General features: G+C 42.1%; 3 protein-coding genes across 7 annotated transcripts; all 3 read right to left on the bottom strand.

Moving 5' to 3' along the window:
• Window positions 1-1793: 1793 nt before the first annotated feature.
• si:dkeyp-84f3.9 (zinc finger and SCAN domain-containing protein 12) lies at window positions 1794-6886 on the bottom strand. Of its 4 annotated transcripts, none has more exons than XM_051405553.1 (3): window positions 6746-6886; window positions 5072-5197; window positions 1794-4513 (listed from the first exon to the last, which is right to left on the bottom strand). In XM_051405553.1, the coding sequence occupies exons 1-3, from the start codon at window positions 6869-6871 to the stop codon at window positions 1934-1936; spliced, it is 2832 nt and encodes a 943-aa protein (XP_051261513.1). In that variant the 5' UTR covers window positions 6872-6886; the 3' UTR covers window positions 1794-1933. The 4 variants fall into 4 exon arrangements, with proteins under 4 accessions (XP_051261513.1, XP_051261516.1, XP_051261514.1 ...); XM_051405556.1 differs by lacking the exon at window positions 6746-6886 and adding an exon at window positions 6371-6708; XM_051405554.1 differs by lacking the exon at window positions 5072-5197.
• A 754-nt stretch (window positions 6887-7640) lies between these two features.
• LOC127366541 (uncharacterized) lies at window positions 7641-10766 on the bottom strand. The gene is made up of 2 exons (XM_051405575.1): window positions 10549-10766; window positions 7641-10009 (listed from the first exon to the last, which is right to left on the bottom strand). The coding sequence occupies exon 2, from the start codon at window positions 9986-9988 to the stop codon at window positions 8354-8356; it is 1635 nt and encodes a 544-aa protein (XP_051261535.1). The 5' UTR covers window positions 9989-10009; window positions 10549-10766; the 3' UTR covers window positions 7641-8353.
• A 2094-nt stretch (window positions 10767-12860) lies between these two features.
• On the bottom strand, window positions 12861-18613 carry im:7147486 (zinc finger protein Xfin). Of its 2 annotated transcripts, XM_051405552.1 has the most exons (3): window positions 18375-18613; window positions 18190-18265; window positions 12861-16292 (listed from the first exon to the last, which is right to left on the bottom strand). In XM_051405552.1, exon 3 carries the CDS (start codon window positions 16235-16237, stop codon window positions 13247-13249), a length of 2991 nt encoding a protein of 996 aa, XP_051261512.1. In that variant the 5' UTR covers window positions 16238-16292; window positions 18190-18265; window positions 18375-18613; the 3' UTR covers window positions 12861-13246. The 2 variants fall into 2 exon arrangements, with proteins under 2 accessions (XP_051261512.1, XP_051261511.1); XM_051405551.1 differs by lacking the exon at window positions 18190-18265.
• Window positions 18614-21135: the final 2522 nt, after the last annotated feature.

Below are 21135 nucleotides of genomic sequence, written 5' to 3'. Positions count from 1 at the left end.
GCATGTGCATGAGAAAAGCTGATATTCACTTTTTAAAATAATAAATACAAAATGCTAATACTTGTCCTTGTTGGAGACCCAAACAAAACAGATTTGTAATCAGTCCAACACTTCCTCTGAAACATTTTGAACAGTTTCACATCCACGGTCAGTCAAGAAAAGATCATTTAAAAATGCACATTTGATATTAAATTCACAGGTCACACAGTGAACACTTGTATCAAGATGAGGTGACGATGTTTGTAAAACTATACAATGACAATTAATTGGTCATACTATTCACTGACAAGAGATGATGTGTTATAAAATCTGAATGAAAAAATCTACACAAACAAGTTCTTTGTCAGTACTGCCAAACAAACTTCTTGCAGCAAAAAGGAGTTTATAAATTAATTCCTCCTCTGATCAGTTGGTGACTCAGTCCCATGCTCCATGTGCAGGGGACTTTTTCAAGTTATAAAATAAAGATGCCAGGAGGTTGCAGATGCAACAAAGATAGGGTTAAAATGTTTCAGTGGTTATTTCATTTGAGTATTTTATTGTTTTTAAAATAATCAAACTTTCCATAATCAGTCATTTACACAACTTCTGTTTACAATGCTTATTTCATTCAATATCTGATTACATTGTCCCAGGGCTGCTTCTGGCTTGGTGTTAATGCACTGAATGTGCCAAATATTTGGGGCATCTGTATCAAATTCAAAGTAAGTACTAAAGGAAGGTTCATGGCTTCTACCTGAAGTTGCCTCATGAACTTCTTGGAAACAGAAAGTGTCCCGACTATTTTGTACCTTCAGGCGTGACTGACTGAATACGTGACTGTAAACAAATCTTCAGAATACTTTTTGAGGCATTTCAGTTTGAACTTTTTCCAGGTGTGTAACAGGCAATGTTTCTACATCTTCTAATGTAGGGCTACAGGACCCTCTGTGTTAAAGAATTCAAAAAGGTGGATGTACATATAGAAGGGGCACAGAATCTCCATTGAGATTGATTGATTATTACACTTGGCCTCTTGCATGCTGCAAATAATGGTGATAAAGGTCTGAAATGGCAGGATATGCATTACCACACACAGCACACTTAACACCATCTGAAGACTCTTCATTTGATATGCTAGCATTTTTCACAGTTCTCAAAGGAGTAATGGGTTTCCCGAGTGAATTTTCATCAATTCTGTCATGGCAAGTTTCTCTATCTTGGATCGAATGTGTGCTGCCTGGAAGGTGCAAAGTTTTACCTAAATCAAGACCCTGATATTGGACAATGGAAATCATGGGCGCTACTGGCGACTCTTGAGAAGCTTGTTCTGAATATATGGATAAGGCGGTCAGAGGAGAGCTATTTTCCTCAGGTTCTGGACATAAAGTCGCCATATGGTTGTCTGTGGGAGAGCTAAACGTTTTCCTGTTGGACTGTGTAGTATGATCCTCTATGGATAAATCAAAATCAGAGTCCTTGCGCGTGTCTTGTGTTGAGGAATGGCAAAGCTGGTGGCTGAAGAGCAAGTCCAGAGTCCTAAAGCTGCATCTGCACTGGTCACATTGATAAGGCAGAAACACTTTCTTGGGCCTGACCTGAATCCACTGAAACTCTGGGTGCTCGCTCATGTGTTTCTTGTAAGGCTCCACGAACCGAAAACCTTGGCCACACTGAGGGCAAGTGAAGCGGCCGCGTCTCTGTCGATGGATTCTCTGATGATGCCACAGCTTTTTCCAGTTTTCTAGAGTCTTGCCACAGCAGGCACAGGTGTAACTTTGACCCGGGCCGTGAGTGAGCATGTGGGCTCGGAGCCTGCCCATGTGTCTGAACAGTCGCCCGCAGCTTGGACATAAATATTTCCTGGGGTCTGAACGATTATCTAGTTTGTTTAACTTTGACACGAGGTGTGAGAGGGGGTGAGCCGGTATGACTGTCGACTGGAATGGTTTCTTTAAGCAAGCAAAGCGTTTCTTGCGGCCGGTTTGGGACGTTTTTTCTGTGTTTCGCAATTTGCAGCCGTGAGAGGAGAAGCTGAGTTCTGTCCGGATGAACACCTAAGTGCAGGCACTGAGTACTGTATTAATGACATTGACTCTTTTGTGGCAGAGCTGGAGGCGTTTCCCTCTCCTCTGCACTGCGTGCGATGGGAGCTGAATTCAGACAGCACACCAAACAGCTTGTCACAATACAAGCAGCGATACAGCTTTGCACCGGTGTGTGCTTTCATGTGGCTGTTGAACTCCTGCAGATGATCAAAAACATTCTTGCAGATGTGGCACGTGTACGTCAGTGAAGGCCTAACCCGTCTGTTGGGTTGTAAATCGTCCCCGCTTCCCGATGGTCTGCAGGTGTGATTTTTTGCATTGCTATAATGAGTGAATGATTTTTCACAACGTGTGCAGTTGTAACGCTTCACGGACCAGTGTGTCAACTCGTGAACGCGGAGGAAGTAGGCCTGACCGAAAGCTTTGCCACATATATCACATTTATAAGGCTTCTCTCCGGTGTGGACACGCACATGTCTTATGAGGGCAGACTGAAACGGGAACGTTTTACCGCAGTACTGGCACACTTTTCTTTCCCTCTTTTCTGGGGAAACTGGTCTATGAAGTTCAGGGCCGTTTTCGTGGTCGTTTCCTTTGCTCCGCTTTTCAGATTTGTTGTTCTCAGAGTCCTGGTCTGTCACATGTGCATGCGTCTTCATATGAGAGGCGTATTCGGAGCAAGAGAATTTGATCTTGCAAAATGGGCATTTTTGATACATGTTGTTCTTTCTGTGCGTCTTGAGATGAAGATTCAAGTTTGAATTTTTGCTAAAACCCTTGCCGCATTCAGGGCATTTGAAAGGCCTTTCTCCTGTATGAACTCGTTGATGGATGATGAACTGAGACAGAAATTTAAATATTTGACCGCAGTAACCACATTTCAACAGAGTTTTTCCCCCTTTTTTCGTGTAGATGACATTTGCATCACTTAGGCTATCCTCCTTCTTCACGTCATCACACTCTGTTTTTTGTTGAGCGTCGTCACTGCCTTCATGGCCCTCTGCAAGATGAGCTTTCTGTAACAAAACATTACTTAGTCTCCTCCTTCTCTTGCCTCCTCTCTTGCGTCTGAAAGTGTTTCGCTCACTGTTTGGACCCTCAGATCTAACACTGTATTGTAAAGATGTATTATTTGACTCAGAAACAGGATTTAAATGGTCCAGCTCTATCTCTATATTCTCAGCTTTCACAGCAGGGAGGACTAAAACAGGTTTAGGTGGTTGTTCAGAGGATGTTACGACATCTGTGTTAGAGGGCTCTGCATTTGGCAAGTGTGTGTTATTTGGAGGTTCAAGATTGTTTTTTGATTGGGACTCCTCGCTGCCATTCATGTCAGCTGACTGTTCTATCTTAGGGTCATCACTCTGAGTAGGGCATACCACGTTCAGACTGTTCAAACCCTCTGAAGGAATAACTTCAGGCTCAGCTGCTGGCTGGGAAAGCTGTTTTCTTTCTAGTAAAGCACCTTCCTTCAGTTTTGCCTGCTGCTCTTGTCCCTCTGCAGGCAGCAGGGACAGCTGATCACCCTTTCCATCTGTATCAGTCTCTTGTTTGTCAGTGTTCAGTTCTCCCAGCTTATCTCCCTTAGCTCTCTCCCCAGAGCCTGTGTCATTGCTCAACACTGAAAAGGCCTCCTGGGAAACATCCAGTCTGGACACTTTAGCTGGAACCTGCTGATCGGCCAGTTTGGCCCTTCTTCTTTTAACACCTTGAAAGTTCAATATGTCGCTACTTTCTGTAGGAGTTTTTTCAGTTTGCTTGAGGTCTATCTGGCTATCAGTCTTTCCATCCAGATCCACAGGGTGTTCTCCTCTACTCCTCAGTCTCCGTGTAGGACCACTAACATTATTAGCATTAGTGGAAGCAGCGGGAGCGCTGACAGCAGCCGTAGCATCTGTAGTGTTAAAAGCTTTGATTTCTTTTTTTCTTGGTCTTCCTCTTTTTCTTTTTGGCAGCACAGGGTCACCAACTTCTACTTTACCATCAGAGACAGTATGAGGACTAGACATCTCATTATGAGGTGACTTATTGATTAAGGGACTGTCTACAGCATTAGGCACATGGTCACTGTTGTGGTTCACCAAGCATATTGGCAAAGGTATTGTCGTGCTGATCTCCTCATGCTGAACTGCGTCAAGAGCTGCAGACTCTGGATCTATTGTGTCTACAGTCAACAACTGTTTTGTTTTACGAGGGCGCCCACGTTTTCTGCGGCCCTCCACAGGCTGTCCGTGACTGTCTGTTGTAGAGCTGCACATGCTCGCAGATGCCATTTTGGACTTTGCTTCCATTCCAACCTGCGGCGATATGCGCTCACTGTGTTGACAGTTTGTTCCGCCTACTGATTCAGAGCCAACAAGGCCATCAGACTCCGTGTGCCCCGATGAGTGGGACTCAGGTACAGGTTGAGTCAGTTCTGTTGCTTTCATTTCTTCTCCCCTCCTGGATTCCAGGTCTTCCTCACTGCATTTCTTGTCTTCAGGTATCTGCGGAGAGGGAAAAAAACTGGATTTGTCACAAATGTAGTAGTGGTATTGTTACACAAGTCTCCTAAAATAGTATAAAAATAAAGAAATACAAAAATGAAAATCAGTGCCATATGTATAAAGTAAAGACCACATGCTATTGATAATGTATGTAAACAAACAGTAGATCTAGAGGCAAAATTTGAAAATTATATATCTTGAAAAATAACTATATATCTCAAAATAGAAGAAAACTGTATTATTAAAATCTGAGTATAAGCTTATTTCCAACCTTAAGGGACTTCCCTCCCTTCACCTGGACACCACAGAACCAACATAAAGGTAACATAATGATTCACTGCACACTTAAATAGTCAAGATGTACAAACACTACATAATAAAAAACTTTACCAAAACAAAATGCAAAAACTCCATAAATATAAATAAATAAGACATCAGGTTAATTTCCCCCTAAGAAAATGCCTCCATGCATTCAACTTGCAAGCTACTCCATAAACGTGTGCTGTATGCTGCATAACTTTTGGGGTGATATGTCTATTTGTCTTTCTCACTGGCTACCTGCTTGCAGTCCGAAGGGGCATGAACGGAATTGCAAGGATGCGATGCCACAGAAGTTAACTCAGAGACTGTATTTTGGTCACTGCTTCCTCTGCTGAAGGACATTTTACTCCCCATGACAAGAGTCTGTGGATTAAACAGTGACAAGGACGTTGTAACTCATAACAGTAACGTGTGATCCTACAGCAAATGTATGTTTGATTGACAGGCATTTAGGTGCCAGGGTTCAAAAGTTGCTGACAAAAATGAGAAAAAATTAGAAACAGGAGCGATTTCCTAATCAAAACCTGTTAAGACAGACCAGAGTTTGGGAATTAGGAAAGCGGGACAGTGGTGGAAAGTAACAGAGAACATTTACTCAAGTACTTAAACACAAGGTACACACACAGTACTTTGACTAATTCCACTCCCAGTCACCTAATGCCTCAATATATTACAGAGAAATATCACCATTATATTAGTACTTTTTACTCCACCACTTTTACACGAGTTACAGTTAGTTGACAGATGAACATTTTCCTAAAAAACACACATGCAACTTATAAATGACGCATCATTAAAGAATAACCAGCTGTTTTTAAACTATATAAAATGAGCTCCATCACTACCAGGTAGGGGCTACTCTGCATAATGAATATTTATTTACTTTTAACGGTGCTGATAATAGTTTAGTGTATGTAATCGAGCAGTTTCACATCGCAACACTGCTCATTTTACCCAAAGCACCTTTTTCCATCTGTTTTTAACAGCTCACACCTTACATAGACTTTATCTTCAGTGTACCCCTTATGAGCCTGAAGAAATAACTCAACACAAAGACTCAAAGTATGGTGTCGCAGTTTGTAAACCACTAGATGTACACACCTGATATATGTAAACAGGTAGTTTAATACATATACACTTTCTCTAGATCTCACAGTGGTTGCTGGTGTCATCTCATCTCCCGTGCACACACATGTCATCTGATATCACAAATGGCTTTTCGACTTTGGTTACCATAAAAGCACCGAGACATAACTGATAACGTATTTCCAAACACCCATGGCCGAGCCTGGCAGCTTCAGCATCCAGCTATCAGTTATCATTAAAAGCTACCAGCAGCATGACTAACAATGTAGGCGTTATCTGTTGGTAGGCCAGATTGCTAGCTCCGGTTAATTAACGTTACAGGCCACACGAACCCCACCGTTAACTACAATGTCAGCTCATTTACCCGTCTGCAAAGTTAACAACGCGTATGTAGGCTATTTCTCAACACCGGTTACACAATATGAAGGGTAGTAAACACAAACTGCTTGCCTGCGAGGGAGAGAGTCAGGACTGGTCTCTGCGTAGCCATGCACTGACCGCTGCTCAACTAGCTAGCACTGGCTAGCCTGAAGCTAACATAATGCTCTGTCGTTACGTGGCTGTTTGGCACTTTTCTTTTCTTTTCTTTTTCTTTTTTTTTTACAAACGTGCTTTGGTCTGGGAGAGGAGCTGTTAATGTGGATTGGGTTTTCTCTTCTGTTCAGAGCAGTTTGCAGCAGTGAGCCACTCGGTATCCACGCACAAAGCAACCCGAGAAAGTGTCAATCACGCCGAGAAGCACAGGAGTGGATACTTCAAGTGCTGTGGAAAGTTTGGGAATCATGAGTTGTAACTTCCAAGAGTTTCCCCCCTCCCTAGTTTTACCGTTGTAGGTTTCAGAGTCAGTGCCACATCAGTCGCCCAGATGTATTTACGTGCTGATGTTCTGAATTTATTTTGCCACACGGTTGTTGAAAAAACAAGCTCACCAACGACACATGAACGCCGCATCCACTCTTTTGGATATTAGCCATGGATATTTACCTCATCATAAGGGGACGCACAACAGAGCCTTGTTTTTGCTTTGAAAGTGCCCCCTCTGCTGGAGGTAAGAGCCGCAGGACAGGGACAACATCACTGGGGAACTGGGGCTTTTTAAATATCAGCTGAGAATAAAGACAATAAAGAAATAACGGACTAAATAGATAGAAAAACATGTGCAGAATTCTTAAGAAATAACTTAATGGTGTCTATTAAAGATTTAATAATTGCTGCATGTAATCGTTTAACCTATTTCACAGGAGTGTTGAGAATGTCTTGAAAAACACACCTAACATTGTGGAGGAACAACAGTTTAATAATAGTTATTTGTGGAACTGTAAAAATAAAGTCGATTCACCATGTCTCACTTCTATATTTCTACCACCATCAAACAGTCCACAACATGTAACTGACATGTTATACATTTCAAAGGCCACAGTAAAGACAGTGTTGCTTTTTGATGTTAACTAAATCTACTTGTATATAGTTTTTAAATTCCATTTCAATATATTCATTTTAAGATTATACATTGTCTTATTTCACTAACGTTTGCTATGTTATTAATTGCATTTACCGTAGTTCTCAGGCACCACAAACCGCACGTACTGTTTAAGAATCACACCATACATTGCCACTGATTTATACATCACTGATCTTAAAGCACTATACATTCAGTCTGTTCATCGTGTGAACAACCTTGTTAATATAACGGGGCATTACCAAATGACTACACACACAGTGAGTTTGAAAATATAGTTTAATACAACATATACCATATTCTTAAAGTCTGACAAAGATGGAAAGAACACACGGGATATCGTGGTCAATTCCAACAGCCTCACAACACATTCTGATCATACTAAAAACACATTTTAAAAAAAACAAACAAAACAACTATAATACAGCACCTGGTTATCCCACCAAACATGGGTAAACCATGCACACACATTTTGATAAACGTTATTGATTTACATGTTCTGTAACCACTGCAGAGACATAAAATTTAGACTCTGGGGAAGTGAATCTTGGGACTGTTTACTGACAAAAGAAATTCAGCTTACTTAAGATGCCTGTTAATTGGTAGCTCACCTGGTAGATCGCGTACCAAGTATCAAAGCTGAGTCCTTACCAAAACAGCCTGGGTTTGAGTCTGGGCCCTTTGCTGCATATCATACCCCTCTCTCTCCTGCTTTTCCTGTTTCTCCACTGTTGTTGTAATAATAATAATAATAATAATAATAATAATAATAATAATTTAAAAAAGCATGTTTATTTTCACTCATCTTACAATTCTTCATCTTGGGAGATTTGGAGAAAGCCAGGAAGCATTGTGTTCTTGTGCGATAAACCTAAACAAGTAGATATTCAACCAGGAGACTGCTATCGTTTAAGCACTTGGTCCATAATTAACATAAAATGTGACATGCAAACTGGATGTCTAGTCTAGTTTTGTCAAGTCTTAATAGGGACAGATGAGGTTACTTGGTAAATCATCTCAGCAGGTTTGTCTGGTCCACTTTCAACGATATAACAATCATCCGCCATATCCATTCCCGTTTTCCCATTCACAGGAGTCACCCCTTGCCCCTTGTCCAGACTGACAGCCATAACTTGGTTTCTCTTTATGTTACCAGAATCTGGAACCCCAAGTCTTCTTTCACCGTTCATCTGAGCAGCATTTGGGCTTGCCGCTGGCGTCACCCTCTTTATTTTGTATTGCTGTTTGCCACCTCGCACATGCTTTGCCATAAACTCCTGGGCTTTGACACACTTGTGCCTCTGAAGCAGCTGAGCAGTTTCGAAAGGAATATGACAGACTCGACACGTGAACCCGTTGGATACAGAGGATGTCGCTGTTGGTTTGCCCGATACGCCTGATGCAGAATTTGTGGGTGTTTTCGACTGCCCGGAGGGAGTGACAGGCCTACTTTTATTAGATGCACTGGGATTTGGATTCTGGCTCTTTAATGGCTGGGGGACACTGACATAAGACTTGGATGCACTGGAGTTCTGGCTCTTCATCTGCAGGGATGGAGTGACATGAAGCCCCTGATTGCTCTGATTGTACATTTTCATATTCTGATTTTTCAACTGCAGGGCGGATGTGACGTGAGGTGCCTGACTGGCTTTACTGGCTGCACTGAGATTCTGGCTTTTCAAATGTAGAAATGAAGAACCCTGATGCCCCCCAAAACTCGGACCTCTGTCTGATTTGGCTTGATTTAGCCTCTTGTCAGCCAGCGGCTTTGCGGTGATGAGTCTGAATTTGGTAGCCGTGTTAGGTGAGTTACAAACATGGAAGCGAGGCACTACTTTCCTGCTGGAGAGCAGCAGCCCACATCCTATACAGCCAGAAACTTTATCTGTGACATGAGAACTGTGGTGGGATATGAGAGAGGTCTTTGTTGTAAAACACTGCCCACATTTACCGCAAGTGTAAGGCTTTGACTTGTTAAACCTGCGCACTGTTTGCAACAACACCACTGGCTGGTAAAGTGTCCAAAGATCCACTGTTGGTGCACCCACACCTGCAAAAATATTCTTCATGTCTGTTAGAGAGGAAACAGGATTTTGGACAAAAGATGCTTGTGACACAGAGGGGTACAACTCAGGCACTTGTGAAATCTGTACAGGCTGCGTGGGACCTTGAGGCAGAATACCTGCTGTAACGGGTACTTGCTGTCTCTGCTTCACTGGCAAGGAAATTGATGCCACACTGTCCAATGTAGGTGCCTTCCAGACAACCTCTCCCGTCTGCAGTCTTTTCAGCTGCTCCTCCTCCTCTATGCGCTTCTCAATTCTGCGCTTCCTTATTGTTTCGTGATCAAGCACTTGGTGTCCGGGTTCATGTGTCGTGCTGTGCTCCAGCATGTCTCTGTATTCTGTAAACTCAGTTCCACAAGAGCAGATGTAACTTACAGCAGGGCACACGTGTTCCTCCAGGAATCTCCGATTGGCAAATATCTGCTCGCAGCTGAAGCAAAACCGACCAGCATCCATCAAGTCTCTGCCTAAGCCATCCTCCATAATATTATGCCGTTTTTGCCTCCCTCTCTCCATGACGAGGCTCGACACGGATGTGTTCATTTAAGATGTGGGCTGCCGTTCCTGGTGAAGACATGTATTCAAATGAATGCAACGATAAGCAGAATAAGAACTGAAATAAGCCAAATATTCAATTGAGTTATAGCTCAGTGTTAATGGAGACACAGAGGAGCTACTTGTGCTAACAGCTAGCGTTACATACAACTAACTGCATGCTAAGCTAAGGAGAGACGACTGTCATTTTTAAAAAGCACTTAGTGTTGTAGCTTCCTCAGTACGTTGAACGGTATGAGCTCGTCTCTGAAATTAATTCCCAACTTCTGAGACCAGCTAATGAACTCTTTAACATTTCATTTCTCACCATGACGTTACACCTCCTAGGTTGTAAAATAACGTTACATATCGTAGTCTCCCACGTCAGATAATACAGTGGCATTTCCCCCTACAGTGTTACAGCAGTGTTATGTGGACAACTACGCAGGTTAGTCCGGTTTTCACCATTTATAACGTTGATATTTATTTTAACGCGCGCTTGTCTTGCTACAAGCCTACGATGCTAGCGTTAGCCTGCACTAGCTTATTGGACAATAACGTTGGCTTACCTTCACATGAAAATCAAAGTACCGCTTAGTCAGTGTGCTGGTTATAACGTTATCCTTGCAACAGACTGCAAACAGCGTGTCGACTGTCGTTTCGTGAGGCATTCACAATCGGGCTAACTTGCCGGTGTTTTGAACGCCTCGGTGGAAGTTAGCACATTAGCCCATGCATTAGCCACACCAAAAAAAAAAAAAACCCAGAGGAAAGATCCACACCCTCTTCTTCTACGGATGGCGCGCTTTGACGGACAAAAACCCAGGTTTTGCTTGGTTATACCGACACCTACCGACTGGAGTTAATGTTTCACCTTTAACGTTGTTAATAGGCTGTTAATAGAGGGAGACTTTTAGCCTTCATGCTACAAACACAAATAAATAACACTAGCATCAACTTGACTGGTCACTCGTTACCATGGAAATACATACATACATACATACATACATACATACATATATATATACACACACATATACATATACATATATACGTATATATGTATATAAAAACCTTTTTACATTGTATCATAGTGTGCATTTTGACTTTGGGAGAGCAAACAGGACTATAACTGTTCAACCTGCTAAAGTCAATAATGGCGCACATCTATAACCGCCATGACTGAGTCCATCTTCATGTTCTCCATCACCATCTGGTACGCTCCTGCCACTGCCAAGGACTAGAGTGGACTGCAGTGTCTCACTCTCTCTGCAGAGAGGGTGATTGGCTGCATCTACCATCCCTCCACGACCTGTTTGCCTCCGGGACCCTGAGGGGAGTGAGGAGGATTATGGCTGACCCCTCCCAGCCTACCCGACTGCAGCTGGCCTCATCAACAAGGCCCGGGACCCCCTCACTGACACTGATGAACATTAACATAGTCTCCACATCTCTATATGTCAATGAAAGCACATGTTTGGATTTTTATTTGCAAACTGCACATATTCTTTATACTGTTGCACATTCCTTGGTCAATATTTATTTTAAAAAACAGATTTCTCTTACTATGTTCATTGTTATGCAACAAAATACCAAGACAAATTCATTATGTGAAAACCTACTTCAGGCAATGAACCTGTTTATTTCTGTTTATCTGTCAATGTGAAAAATGAGCGTATACAATTACATTTAATAAACACAAGTGGGCGGTGTATATTGAATTAAAATGAAAACTGAGCTTATACTGGTAATTGTTGGTTGTATTGACTTTCCCATATGGTTACTGAATTAATAGTAAAAAAACTACACACAGCTACACGTGAATCAGCCTTCCCTCAGGGTCGATCTTGGTTAATTTATCATACTCCAGATGATGATTTTAATACATTCAGCACACATTTAGTACTTTCCCCTCATACCACTGTAAACCAAGTAGGCAGTGACTATTCCTGGGTTTCTCTGCAGCCCCAGAAATTATTTTTTTTTTTAAATTTGAGGTATTTTCAATTAAGAAAAATTGACATTGATACAAATATCTAACAAATTAGTAAACCTCTTAAAAAACCTACCACAAACTTGTACATTTGGGATACAAGGTTCACATTCTTACCTTTCTTTGCTCTAGGTTTCCTTTAAATCTGATCTATGAAAAACATATTGATCAGGCCACTATGACGGCCGGATGTGGCTCAGAGGCAGAGCGGGTCGTTCCTTTATCGGAAGGTTGTGGGTTTGATCCCCGGCTCCTGGTGCCACATGTCGAAGTATCCTTGAGCAAGATACTAAACCCCGAATTGCTCCAGATGCCGTGTATCAGTGTATGAATGTTAGCTTCTGTTCACTTGCCATCGCTGAGTGAATGTGTGTAAAAGCACTTTGAGTGGTCGGAAGACTAGAAAGGCGCTATACAAGTACAGGTCCATTTACTCTCTGTTAAGATACACATTTACTGTTAATTGACATTCACCTTATGACCCATGGCTGACTGAAAGTTACTTAACATTATATTTGTTTAACAAAGGAACAAACTAGAAACTGTGCTTTAATTGTATACTCCAGAGCATTCATAGACGAGCACAGACCGGTTGACACGCAGAGTAAGCCTGATCCCTGCTTTTTTAAGATTAGTTTGAAGACTTCCCAAACATAATCAAGAGACAAATGTACTGAAATTAATTATTAATTAGATTAATTAAATAGTATGCATGCCACAAATTTGTGTACTTATATATTAAATCATTCTGGAAGTAAAAGCCAGGACAAAAGCCTCTTAAAACAAGCTCTTTACACAATATTCAAAATATCACCTTCTTGTGTTGCACTTGTTGCAAGCCTTTAAGATATTTGATCCCTTATCACACAAAATGATATAATGTACATGTTTCACATACTGGTATGTTTATTGACACCAGGAACAACAAGCTACATCACGACCTCTGTGATAAAAGTTTGATTACCAAATACTCAAACATTTACAGGCTAATGAGGCTATGTAATAAAGGGATTAACTTGACAAAACTAAAATGTACACAAATGTACAAAGCTGTTTTTTTTTGGGTTATTTTACAGTGGCAAGCTACTATAACACACTCTCAGAGCACCTTTAAAAAAACAACTTATGTGGCTGTACAATGTCAAAAAAACTCATGGACAGTGAAAAAAAAAAGCCCACGTCAAGTTATAAACAAGTCAACTGACAAATATACTGAAATTTGTAAAGTTCTTAAATGCACGACTTCAATGATTTTGAGAAAAACTGAAGTATCATTAAGAATTCAGCTGTTCTTGTGTTTTTGGCTTAGTGTCCCCAGCCATGATGCGATGAATCCTCCTGCGGTGGTTTTTGAGTGATTTAAGGTTCGGGTACGTCCCCTGACAGACATCACAGCGAAACGATTCAGACTGCTTGTGAGTAAGCAGGTGTTTCTGCAAACCATCCACAGTGCCAAACCAGCGAAGACAAACGGGGCAACGCACGGGCTTGATGGCGGGCTTGCAGGCCCCACTCCTCTGGTGAAACAGAAGACTGATTGTGTTCGGGAAGTGAGAGTTGCAATGGGAACAGTGATAGGTTTTGGGTGGGTGTGTGGGTGGATTTATAGCCCGTCCACCTTTGCATCGATTCCAGGACACGTGCCTTCGGAGGGAGCAGCGAGTGGCGAAAGTGTTTCCGCACCGTGTGCATACAATCCTTGGCTGCTTTTTTGTCAGATTTGGAAGCTTATCTGCTTTGACAGTTTGCTTCTGAGGAGGCTGATGCACTGGCTGAGATGACTGCTGCTGAGGTCTCTGTTGCTGAAATCGAAGTAATAGGGGTTGCGATCGCTGGGGCTGTATTCCCTTCAGCAGCTGGTGATGAGGATGCATATGGATCTGCAGGTGAACTTCGTAGTCTGCCCAGGAATTAACAGTCTCTCCACAAGTCGGACATGTGTATGACTCCTGTGCATGCTTCTGCAGATGCTCCAGCAGAAGCCTTGGGGATGTAAATCCGACCCCACACTCACATGTCACCCTCCTTGGGAGTACAGAGGGCAGTGACATGATGCCCCAGTTGCCTCCATCGTCCTCCTGGGTTTGACCGTCTGTTGCGTTGCCTGGTGTACTCTGCTGCACAATCCCTCTGTCCACATCGCTCATTGTTCGTTGCAACTGACACCTCTTTCTGTGAACCATCATGTTATCTTTGCGGTTAAAGGTTCTCCCGCAGACATGACATGGAAACATCGGTTTCATGTTGTTGGCATTTTGTGGAGTGGCACCGTGACTACTACTCTGTGCCACAGTGCCAGGTCCCCGTAGCCTAAACCCACACAGGCGTAGATGGCGCCTCAAAGTAGATGGCCGACTGTAGGTTTTCTGACACCTGTTACATGGGTAACGTTTTACGCCATCTCTGACGAAATAGCGCAGGCTGGGGGGCGCTGTACCTGCATGTTCGACTGACAAAGATTTCTTCACCTCTCCTCCATTACCAGCTTTCTCCATAGAGCTAAGTACCTCCATTTCATCATCCAAGGGCATTGTCCACTGCCCTTCATTACTGTCCTCATTATCAACTGCTGCTACACCCCAGCTACTGTTTTCATCCCCTTGCTGGAGTGAAACACACAGGGAGGCATCCTTGTGCTGCTCCGTCATGGAAGATTTGGGATAGAATGGGGAGAAGCTGTTTGCTGGACGAGTCCAGGCCAACTGTGAAGCTGTAGATATCTCTGAATTTGGAGAGGTCACCTCTACCTTGATTCGACCAGTAACTTCAGTGCCCACAGCAATACTCTTTGAGATTTGAGATGCAGCATTAATTTCTGTATCTGAATTGGGTTTACTGTCTGATCTCAATACTAGCATTTTCTGAATGGACGGATTGGCCTGCTGGGGGACAGCGGACCCGGGGCCCTGGCACTTGTGCATTTTGAGGTTCCACCTCCGCGCGTAGCTGTGCTTGCACAATGGACAAAAGAAAACTTTTCTAGTATTGTTTAGACTATGGAATGGCACTAGTTTCGGGGCAAATGGTGACTTGTTTTTTAAAGACTTTGACAGCTGTATGTTCTTGTTTGTTAACTGAGGGCATACGTGATTGTCAGGTAAAGGCAGCCGCCCAATGATCAGCTGTTTGCAGTGACGGCAACATTTAATCCTCTCTTTTTTGTGCAAGAAATGATGCTCTGTCAGTTTGTCCAAGTTTTGAAAGACCCTACGACAGCGGCCACATTGATATCTCCCATAAGTGCCATTACTGCCGGGATCCTTGAGTTTATGACGGGTTTCAAGAACCACAACAGGTGAGAAAGTCTTAGTGAGAGAGACAACTTTCTTTTTACTGGACTCAAGAACTCTGCTGATGGATGGAGCTTTTGTTTTTATACCAGGTGTTGCAAGCAGTCGCCTCAACTGTGCAATAGAGAGATCGTTGATCGGGGACACCTCAGTTTTTGCTCCTGGTGTTATGTCAACGGGGACGACTTCTTGTTTGGGGGTTACTGTGTTATTGTTCTGATTCTGAGACGGAAGAGCGGGAAAGCGCTTCATGTATGCTGAGGCCACCAACTTCATTAGAGCGTTATTTCTGGGCAGACTCTCACCATTTTCGCTATTGAGAACAGAATTTGTTTCGTGCATGTTCTCCCCAGTCTCTGATTTTTGCTCTGCTGTGGCTGGCATGTTCTCAAGCTGTTTCTCACCGTCATCTTGAGGGGGTGTACACTGGCCTTGAGGAGTGGTTACTATGGCAATGCCATCCTCCAGGCTTACATCTGCTTTGCGGTCTGTTAATATGGGTTTGACAGCTGGGGACCTTGAGGTAGAGGGACAACTACTTACCAAACCTAGCTGGGTTACAGTTGGACTTAATGATACATGCTGGATGGTAAAAGCTTTATCACACCCTGTGCCACCAAGAATACTACTATCATCCAGAGGTTGCAGTAGCTGTAGTTGAGAGACGTGTGAACGCTTATGTTCCAGCATAAGGCCGAAGTCCTGAAATTCCTCTCCACAATCACAAATATAAAAAGAAGGTGAAGGGCTTTCAGGCAAGAGCGTTGGTAGATTGGGGTGTTCACTAGATGAGTCCATACTTGCAAACAATGTTTCATGTGGGCTGGTGTTCGACTGTGGAGGGATCTTGGAGAGCGCACCAGCATGGGTTGCCTGATGTACGAGCAAGGAGGCCAATCCGTTGAAGGTGGCTGAACATGCCACACAACGATACACTTTGGAGGACGACGTACTTCCCTGTAACCCAAGCATCATGGCATCCACACGTACAAGACAATCCAGGCGTTGTGGTCATGCAAGGAAGTAAATCCTGTAAGTCACACACAACATACGAAATGATGTCACCGAGTGAACACGGACAATCACAATTTATGATGAGCAACATAGTTTGCATCATGAGACAACAATTTGACATTCATAAAAAACATTATTAGGCGTGGATACAGCCAACATGTTCCAGCTAATGTTAGGCGGAACAATGCCTCATTGGGTCCCTTTCAAAAAGCCCTAAACTTGGACCAGTAAGTAATATAAAGAAAAGCTTAGTCAGCATGCAACTCCACAGAGCACCTGAATTCCAACATGAAGAGACACAGCCCCGTGGTCAGCAAATCCATCAGATCTTTCTGTAGAAATGGGTTCACACTCAACAGCTGCAGATTTAGACCCCGTTTCCACTGGCATTGTTTATCCTTGCCACGATTATGTGCATTTCTACTCTATCTCTAACTTTAATACAGTGCTTTGGACTCTGAGCAGGGCCAACCATGAAAATCTTAACTAAGCTGGGTTGTTAAGCAAAACCAGTTGACTATAAATGTGTGATCATGCAGGAAACCAATCCTCCTATGTCGATGTAACACATGAGGTTATCCAGGTCTGATTCTTAGTTTGACCAATAATTGGGACTGAGCTATACTTGATATGCATTTAATATAATGTCCATGCCTTTTGTGTGACATAAATATTTGGGAATTTGATGGTCATTTCAGTGTGTGACACAATAATGTTAACTGCCAGTGTATTGTCTATATCCAGTACCAGGTGCAGGAGTTGTTATTAATTCCTCTCTGATGAAGACTCTTTGAGGTCAAACATTTTTTATGTCTCTTGCCTGACTCATGGAACAGAGGCTTCAATTAAATCAACTTTATCAATCCACATTGACAGTCACACGCATCACCAATGGATCAACTGCATTACTTATATTATAGTCCATTTCTTCCCCTCTCTAGCGTGCCCTGGTAGCCAAACAGTTACTGTGGATGCCACAGAAGGTTTGAGTCCAGCAAGCGAACTTTGCTGCATGTCACGCCCCCTGTTTCCCATTGGCCTCTGCACTTTTAATCTGACCAGTAAAGCTGAATTGAATTATTGTTATTTTAAGACTATTTTATGCCATAATAATGCAAGCACAACAAATCCCAGAACTAAAATATTAACCGCATCAAAAAAGTCCAACAAGATCCAAAATCCCCCCAAAAATCCATGTAATATAAAAGTTTAAATAATATAAATATATGCTCATTCCTTCTGTGTCCTCTGTGCCATGACTTCAAGATGCTGACTATTGAATTGGGGCTGATTTTAGGAAATTATTATTATATTAAACATTTACACTCTTCTACCACGTGTGCCACAAATAAACAGATTTTTAATCATTTCGTTAGACAGTCTGATTTAAGTTCTGCTCTTCCTAAAGAGGTCGTTTCATTTTGGGGTACGTTTGAACCCCTCTCTTCACTATTCAGGACACACATTCAAAACCCCTAAACTTGTTGTTTGATTGGTTAGAAACTATATCATACACTTAAACCCTTAAATCTGAAACACTTGAAGTTAGCATGAACAGGCTATTTGCATTATGTTACTAAGCAAACGACAACGAGCACAACCACGAGTAAGACCGGACGTAAACACAACAACGCAGACTAACCGGACCGTTGCTCAGACAAAACACAACACATCGGGGGTCTCATGCTACGTTACACTGCTAACGAACATAGGGCTGTTGTTTTAGTGATAATAAGGTTATGGCTCTACTGTATCAGTATCACTGTCGTTTTAACAAGCTACAATCTCCAAATGACGAGCTTTTTGAACACTATTTATCTGCTACGTTTGCTAGTTTGGTATCTGACCCCAGAGATATATAACTACATGTACCCACCTACAATCTGATTCTAGTACATATAACGATAACTCACAGGCTGCTAGCTCGTTCAAATATCTCAAAGGGGTTGCTAGTGAAAGCAAACCAGTGGGAGGTGGCTGGCCACGTTCCTGAAGAAGGCCGGAGAAAGGAGAAACGTTAGCAAGCTAACATTAGCCACCATGACCTATGGAACAGCTTCTTCACAATATCCAACCGTTTCTATCCCAACGAACTCACCAGCGACCGGAGTCTGAACGTCAACGCTATCCCTCAGAGTGGAGCCACAATGGCCGGCCTGGAGGAGAAGAAATGGCTCGGCAGACATCTGCCCGTGCAAATAACCACGAACTCTCCAGGGAAACAAGGCTCAGCTCGGCTCTGTGGTGAACAAATGTGATGCTGTACCAGAAGGAAGAGCACCAGGCTGAAGGCTGCAGCTGCAGCAAGCGCGGATCCTATACGGCGCATGCGCAGTTAGCCCGCCCCCCCCCAGGAAAAGGCGCCGGGCTCGTGAGGTACTCTGACATAAAACACATTTCCTGCGTATGCCCCTAAGGTAAACACCCCGGTATAAAGAGAGCAGGACTACAACTGCAGATGTCAAACTTTTTTCACCAGCTCATATTTGAATATTTAATTATTTATGATACCTCAAATATTATATATATATATATACAAAAATATATATATATATATATATATATATATATATATATATATATATATATATATATATATACACTAATGGACTAATGAAATGTTAATTTTGCACTCACTGTCCATTAGGCTTAAGCTGCACTTGACTAACACAAGGATATGAGGGCCTGATTAACCAACTACGGGTCCCCAGGGCAAAAATCAGCAGCTCCTATCTCTCCCAGGGTTCTTCGTGTGCATTGGGGTTGTGTTAGTAACACTATTAGCCTTTTAACTCAGGGTGAGTCTACAAGATGGGGACCATACATTAAGTGTCAGTGCTTTCGTGTTATAATATGCTTTAGTGGTACACACTGTGACTCACTTTTTTAAGTGATTAAACCACAAACCATGTGAACTTGGGCTCAGTTTGTATAACCTTAGCCAATCTAGCAGCATGGTTTGTTAAAAGTCAGACAGTTGACTGTGTGTTAAGATAAAAATGGAGAAGCTGCCTCAAGTGGAAAGTTCAGGTATTTCAAGGTCTTGTCCAACATTTGTATGTGGGGCTGAAAAATGGGCCCTATATGGGATTGTCTGCAGGTTCCATAATAGCCCCATGTCAATTGCCCACATAGGCTTTACACAGGTTTGAACTGGCCATTCAACAATCCAAACAGGCCCCACTCTGAGCCCATGCTCTCATTTCCTATTAGTGACCCAACTCGGACCCACATAGGGAGCCCACAGTTACCCATGTGAATATAAAAAGCCAGAATATCATTTAAGTTCTCTAAATTTATTCATATGAGAATATACATAATATAATAATTTATATAATTTTGTTTAACAACATAACATATTGCTAAGAAACTATTTCAAAACCTACCCCGGCACAAATGCGCTGCTTGGCCCAAAAGCACTTGACGAATGAATGGTCGGTAAGTCCGGTCTCATCCAATAACCACATTATCTCCAGTTACTGTACCTCTTCAGCATGGGGAACAGTGGATTTTTAACAGTACAAATAAGTGCAAATCTACTCTACAGTGTGGTCAGCGGTTTCACTACTTTACATTGCCTCACTGCCTTCCTCAGCCCCTGGAATAAAGCAAGTGCTACTGGGGTCAAATTTGTGCTCTGATATCGGCAACATGACATACTCTTGTCTCACAGCAACTCAGCCAGCTAAATAAGTTTATGAACTGTATCTACATTTTCAGGATATGAAGATGGTACTCATTTGGCAGGTATTAAAAGGTTTTAACTTAAGGACCATATTGCTGCCACATCTTTTCAGAATTAGGCACTTGAACAATCCTGATGCTGTGAGCTGTTCATGGAGGTAGAACCTTGGTCTTTAGGTACTGCCCTAACAATCTGCAGCTAAGAGAAACTATATTGGCTGTGAAAAAAACAACAGATACAACCCAGTCTAGAGCCGGTGTTTAATTTTGTCTGTAATGAGCTACTGTAGAAACATGGCGGTTCAGGCATAGAAGAGGACCTGAAAATAAGAATTGTGTTTTTGTTACCTTTAGAATAAGCCGTTTTATCTATTGAGGGAGTTGGTCCTCTTCCATGGCGTCTGCCCTGTTAGGCCATTTTTCTACACTAACCCAGAATGGACGAACCAAACCCTAGCTTTAGATATGGCCTTTCATCTTTTTCGCAAGCTTTGCGTTAGCCTACAAGTAAAATACACAACATAGTGACCAAAGCAAACAATTTTATATTATTATGGTTATGCAGTACCTGTGACACTGCACACCTGCTGAGGTGTAAATAAACCTCTGCCAGTTGAACCATTGAAATATAAGGTATTTTACATTTTATTGTCTGAGAACAAGGCTCATGAAAAACACCCCTTTCCCCAAAAACCCAAGATTACTGTATCTGTTACTATGACAACTAATAAACACTAACCTGCTATGGTACACACAATTCCTTCATGTCCTACTATATCCATAAGTCAGAGTATATAAATATTATTTTTATTGTATTATCACTTTGATTTGGTTAGGATTACCTACTTAAGAGGTCATGTTTTTTTATCAGTGTTAATTTTTACAAAACACACTTGAAATATATATATTTTGACATAAAATCTAATTCTGTTTTAAATTAAACCCATAAATAAAGATTGACCATGACTGTAGCCATTTCTACCATTAAATCTATTTTCAAATAGCATTCAGTTAAATAAGCTACAAGAAACAAAAATGTTCTCTATATTTAATTCAGCACTTTAGCTGGAAGTTCACTTAACCTACATGTTGACTTTAGTCTGCGTTGAAAGCTTTTACTTGTTTACAGTTATGCCTGTAAATTGGACCAAATGGCCTTAAATTCAGGAGTGTTT

Source organism: Dicentrarchus labrax, unplaced genomic scaffold, assembly GCF_905237075.1.
Source record: "Dicentrarchus labrax unplaced genomic scaffold, dlabrax2021, whole genome shotgun sequence".
NCBI lineage: Eukaryota > Metazoa > Chordata > Actinopteri > Moronidae > Dicentrarchus > Dicentrarchus labrax.
Note: the sequence above shows the minus strand (reverse complement) of the source record. Positions and strands in the feature narration are given on the sequence as shown.

Coding starts and splice junctions, on each gene's coding strand:
- si:dkeyp-84f3.9 (XM_051405553.1), bottom strand. CDS start 6,871: ATGCGGCGTTCATGTGTCGTTGGTGAGCTTGTTTTTTCAACAACCGTG. Junction 5,198..6,745: donor TGACTCTGAAACCTACAACG/GTAAAACTAGGG, acceptor TTTAATCCACAG/ACTCTTGTCATGGGGAGTAA. Junction 4,514..5,071: donor CCCCTTCGGACTGCAAGCAG/GTAGCCAGTGAG, acceptor CCCTCTCCGCAG/ATACCTGAAGACAAGAAATG.
- LOC127366541 (XM_051405575.1), bottom strand. CDS start 9,988: ATGAACACATCCGTGTCGAGCCTCGTCATGGAGAGAGGGAGGCAAAAA.
- im:7147486 (XM_051405552.1), bottom strand. CDS start 16,237: ATGATGCTTGGGTTACAGGGAAGTACGTCGTCCTCCAAAGTGTATCGT.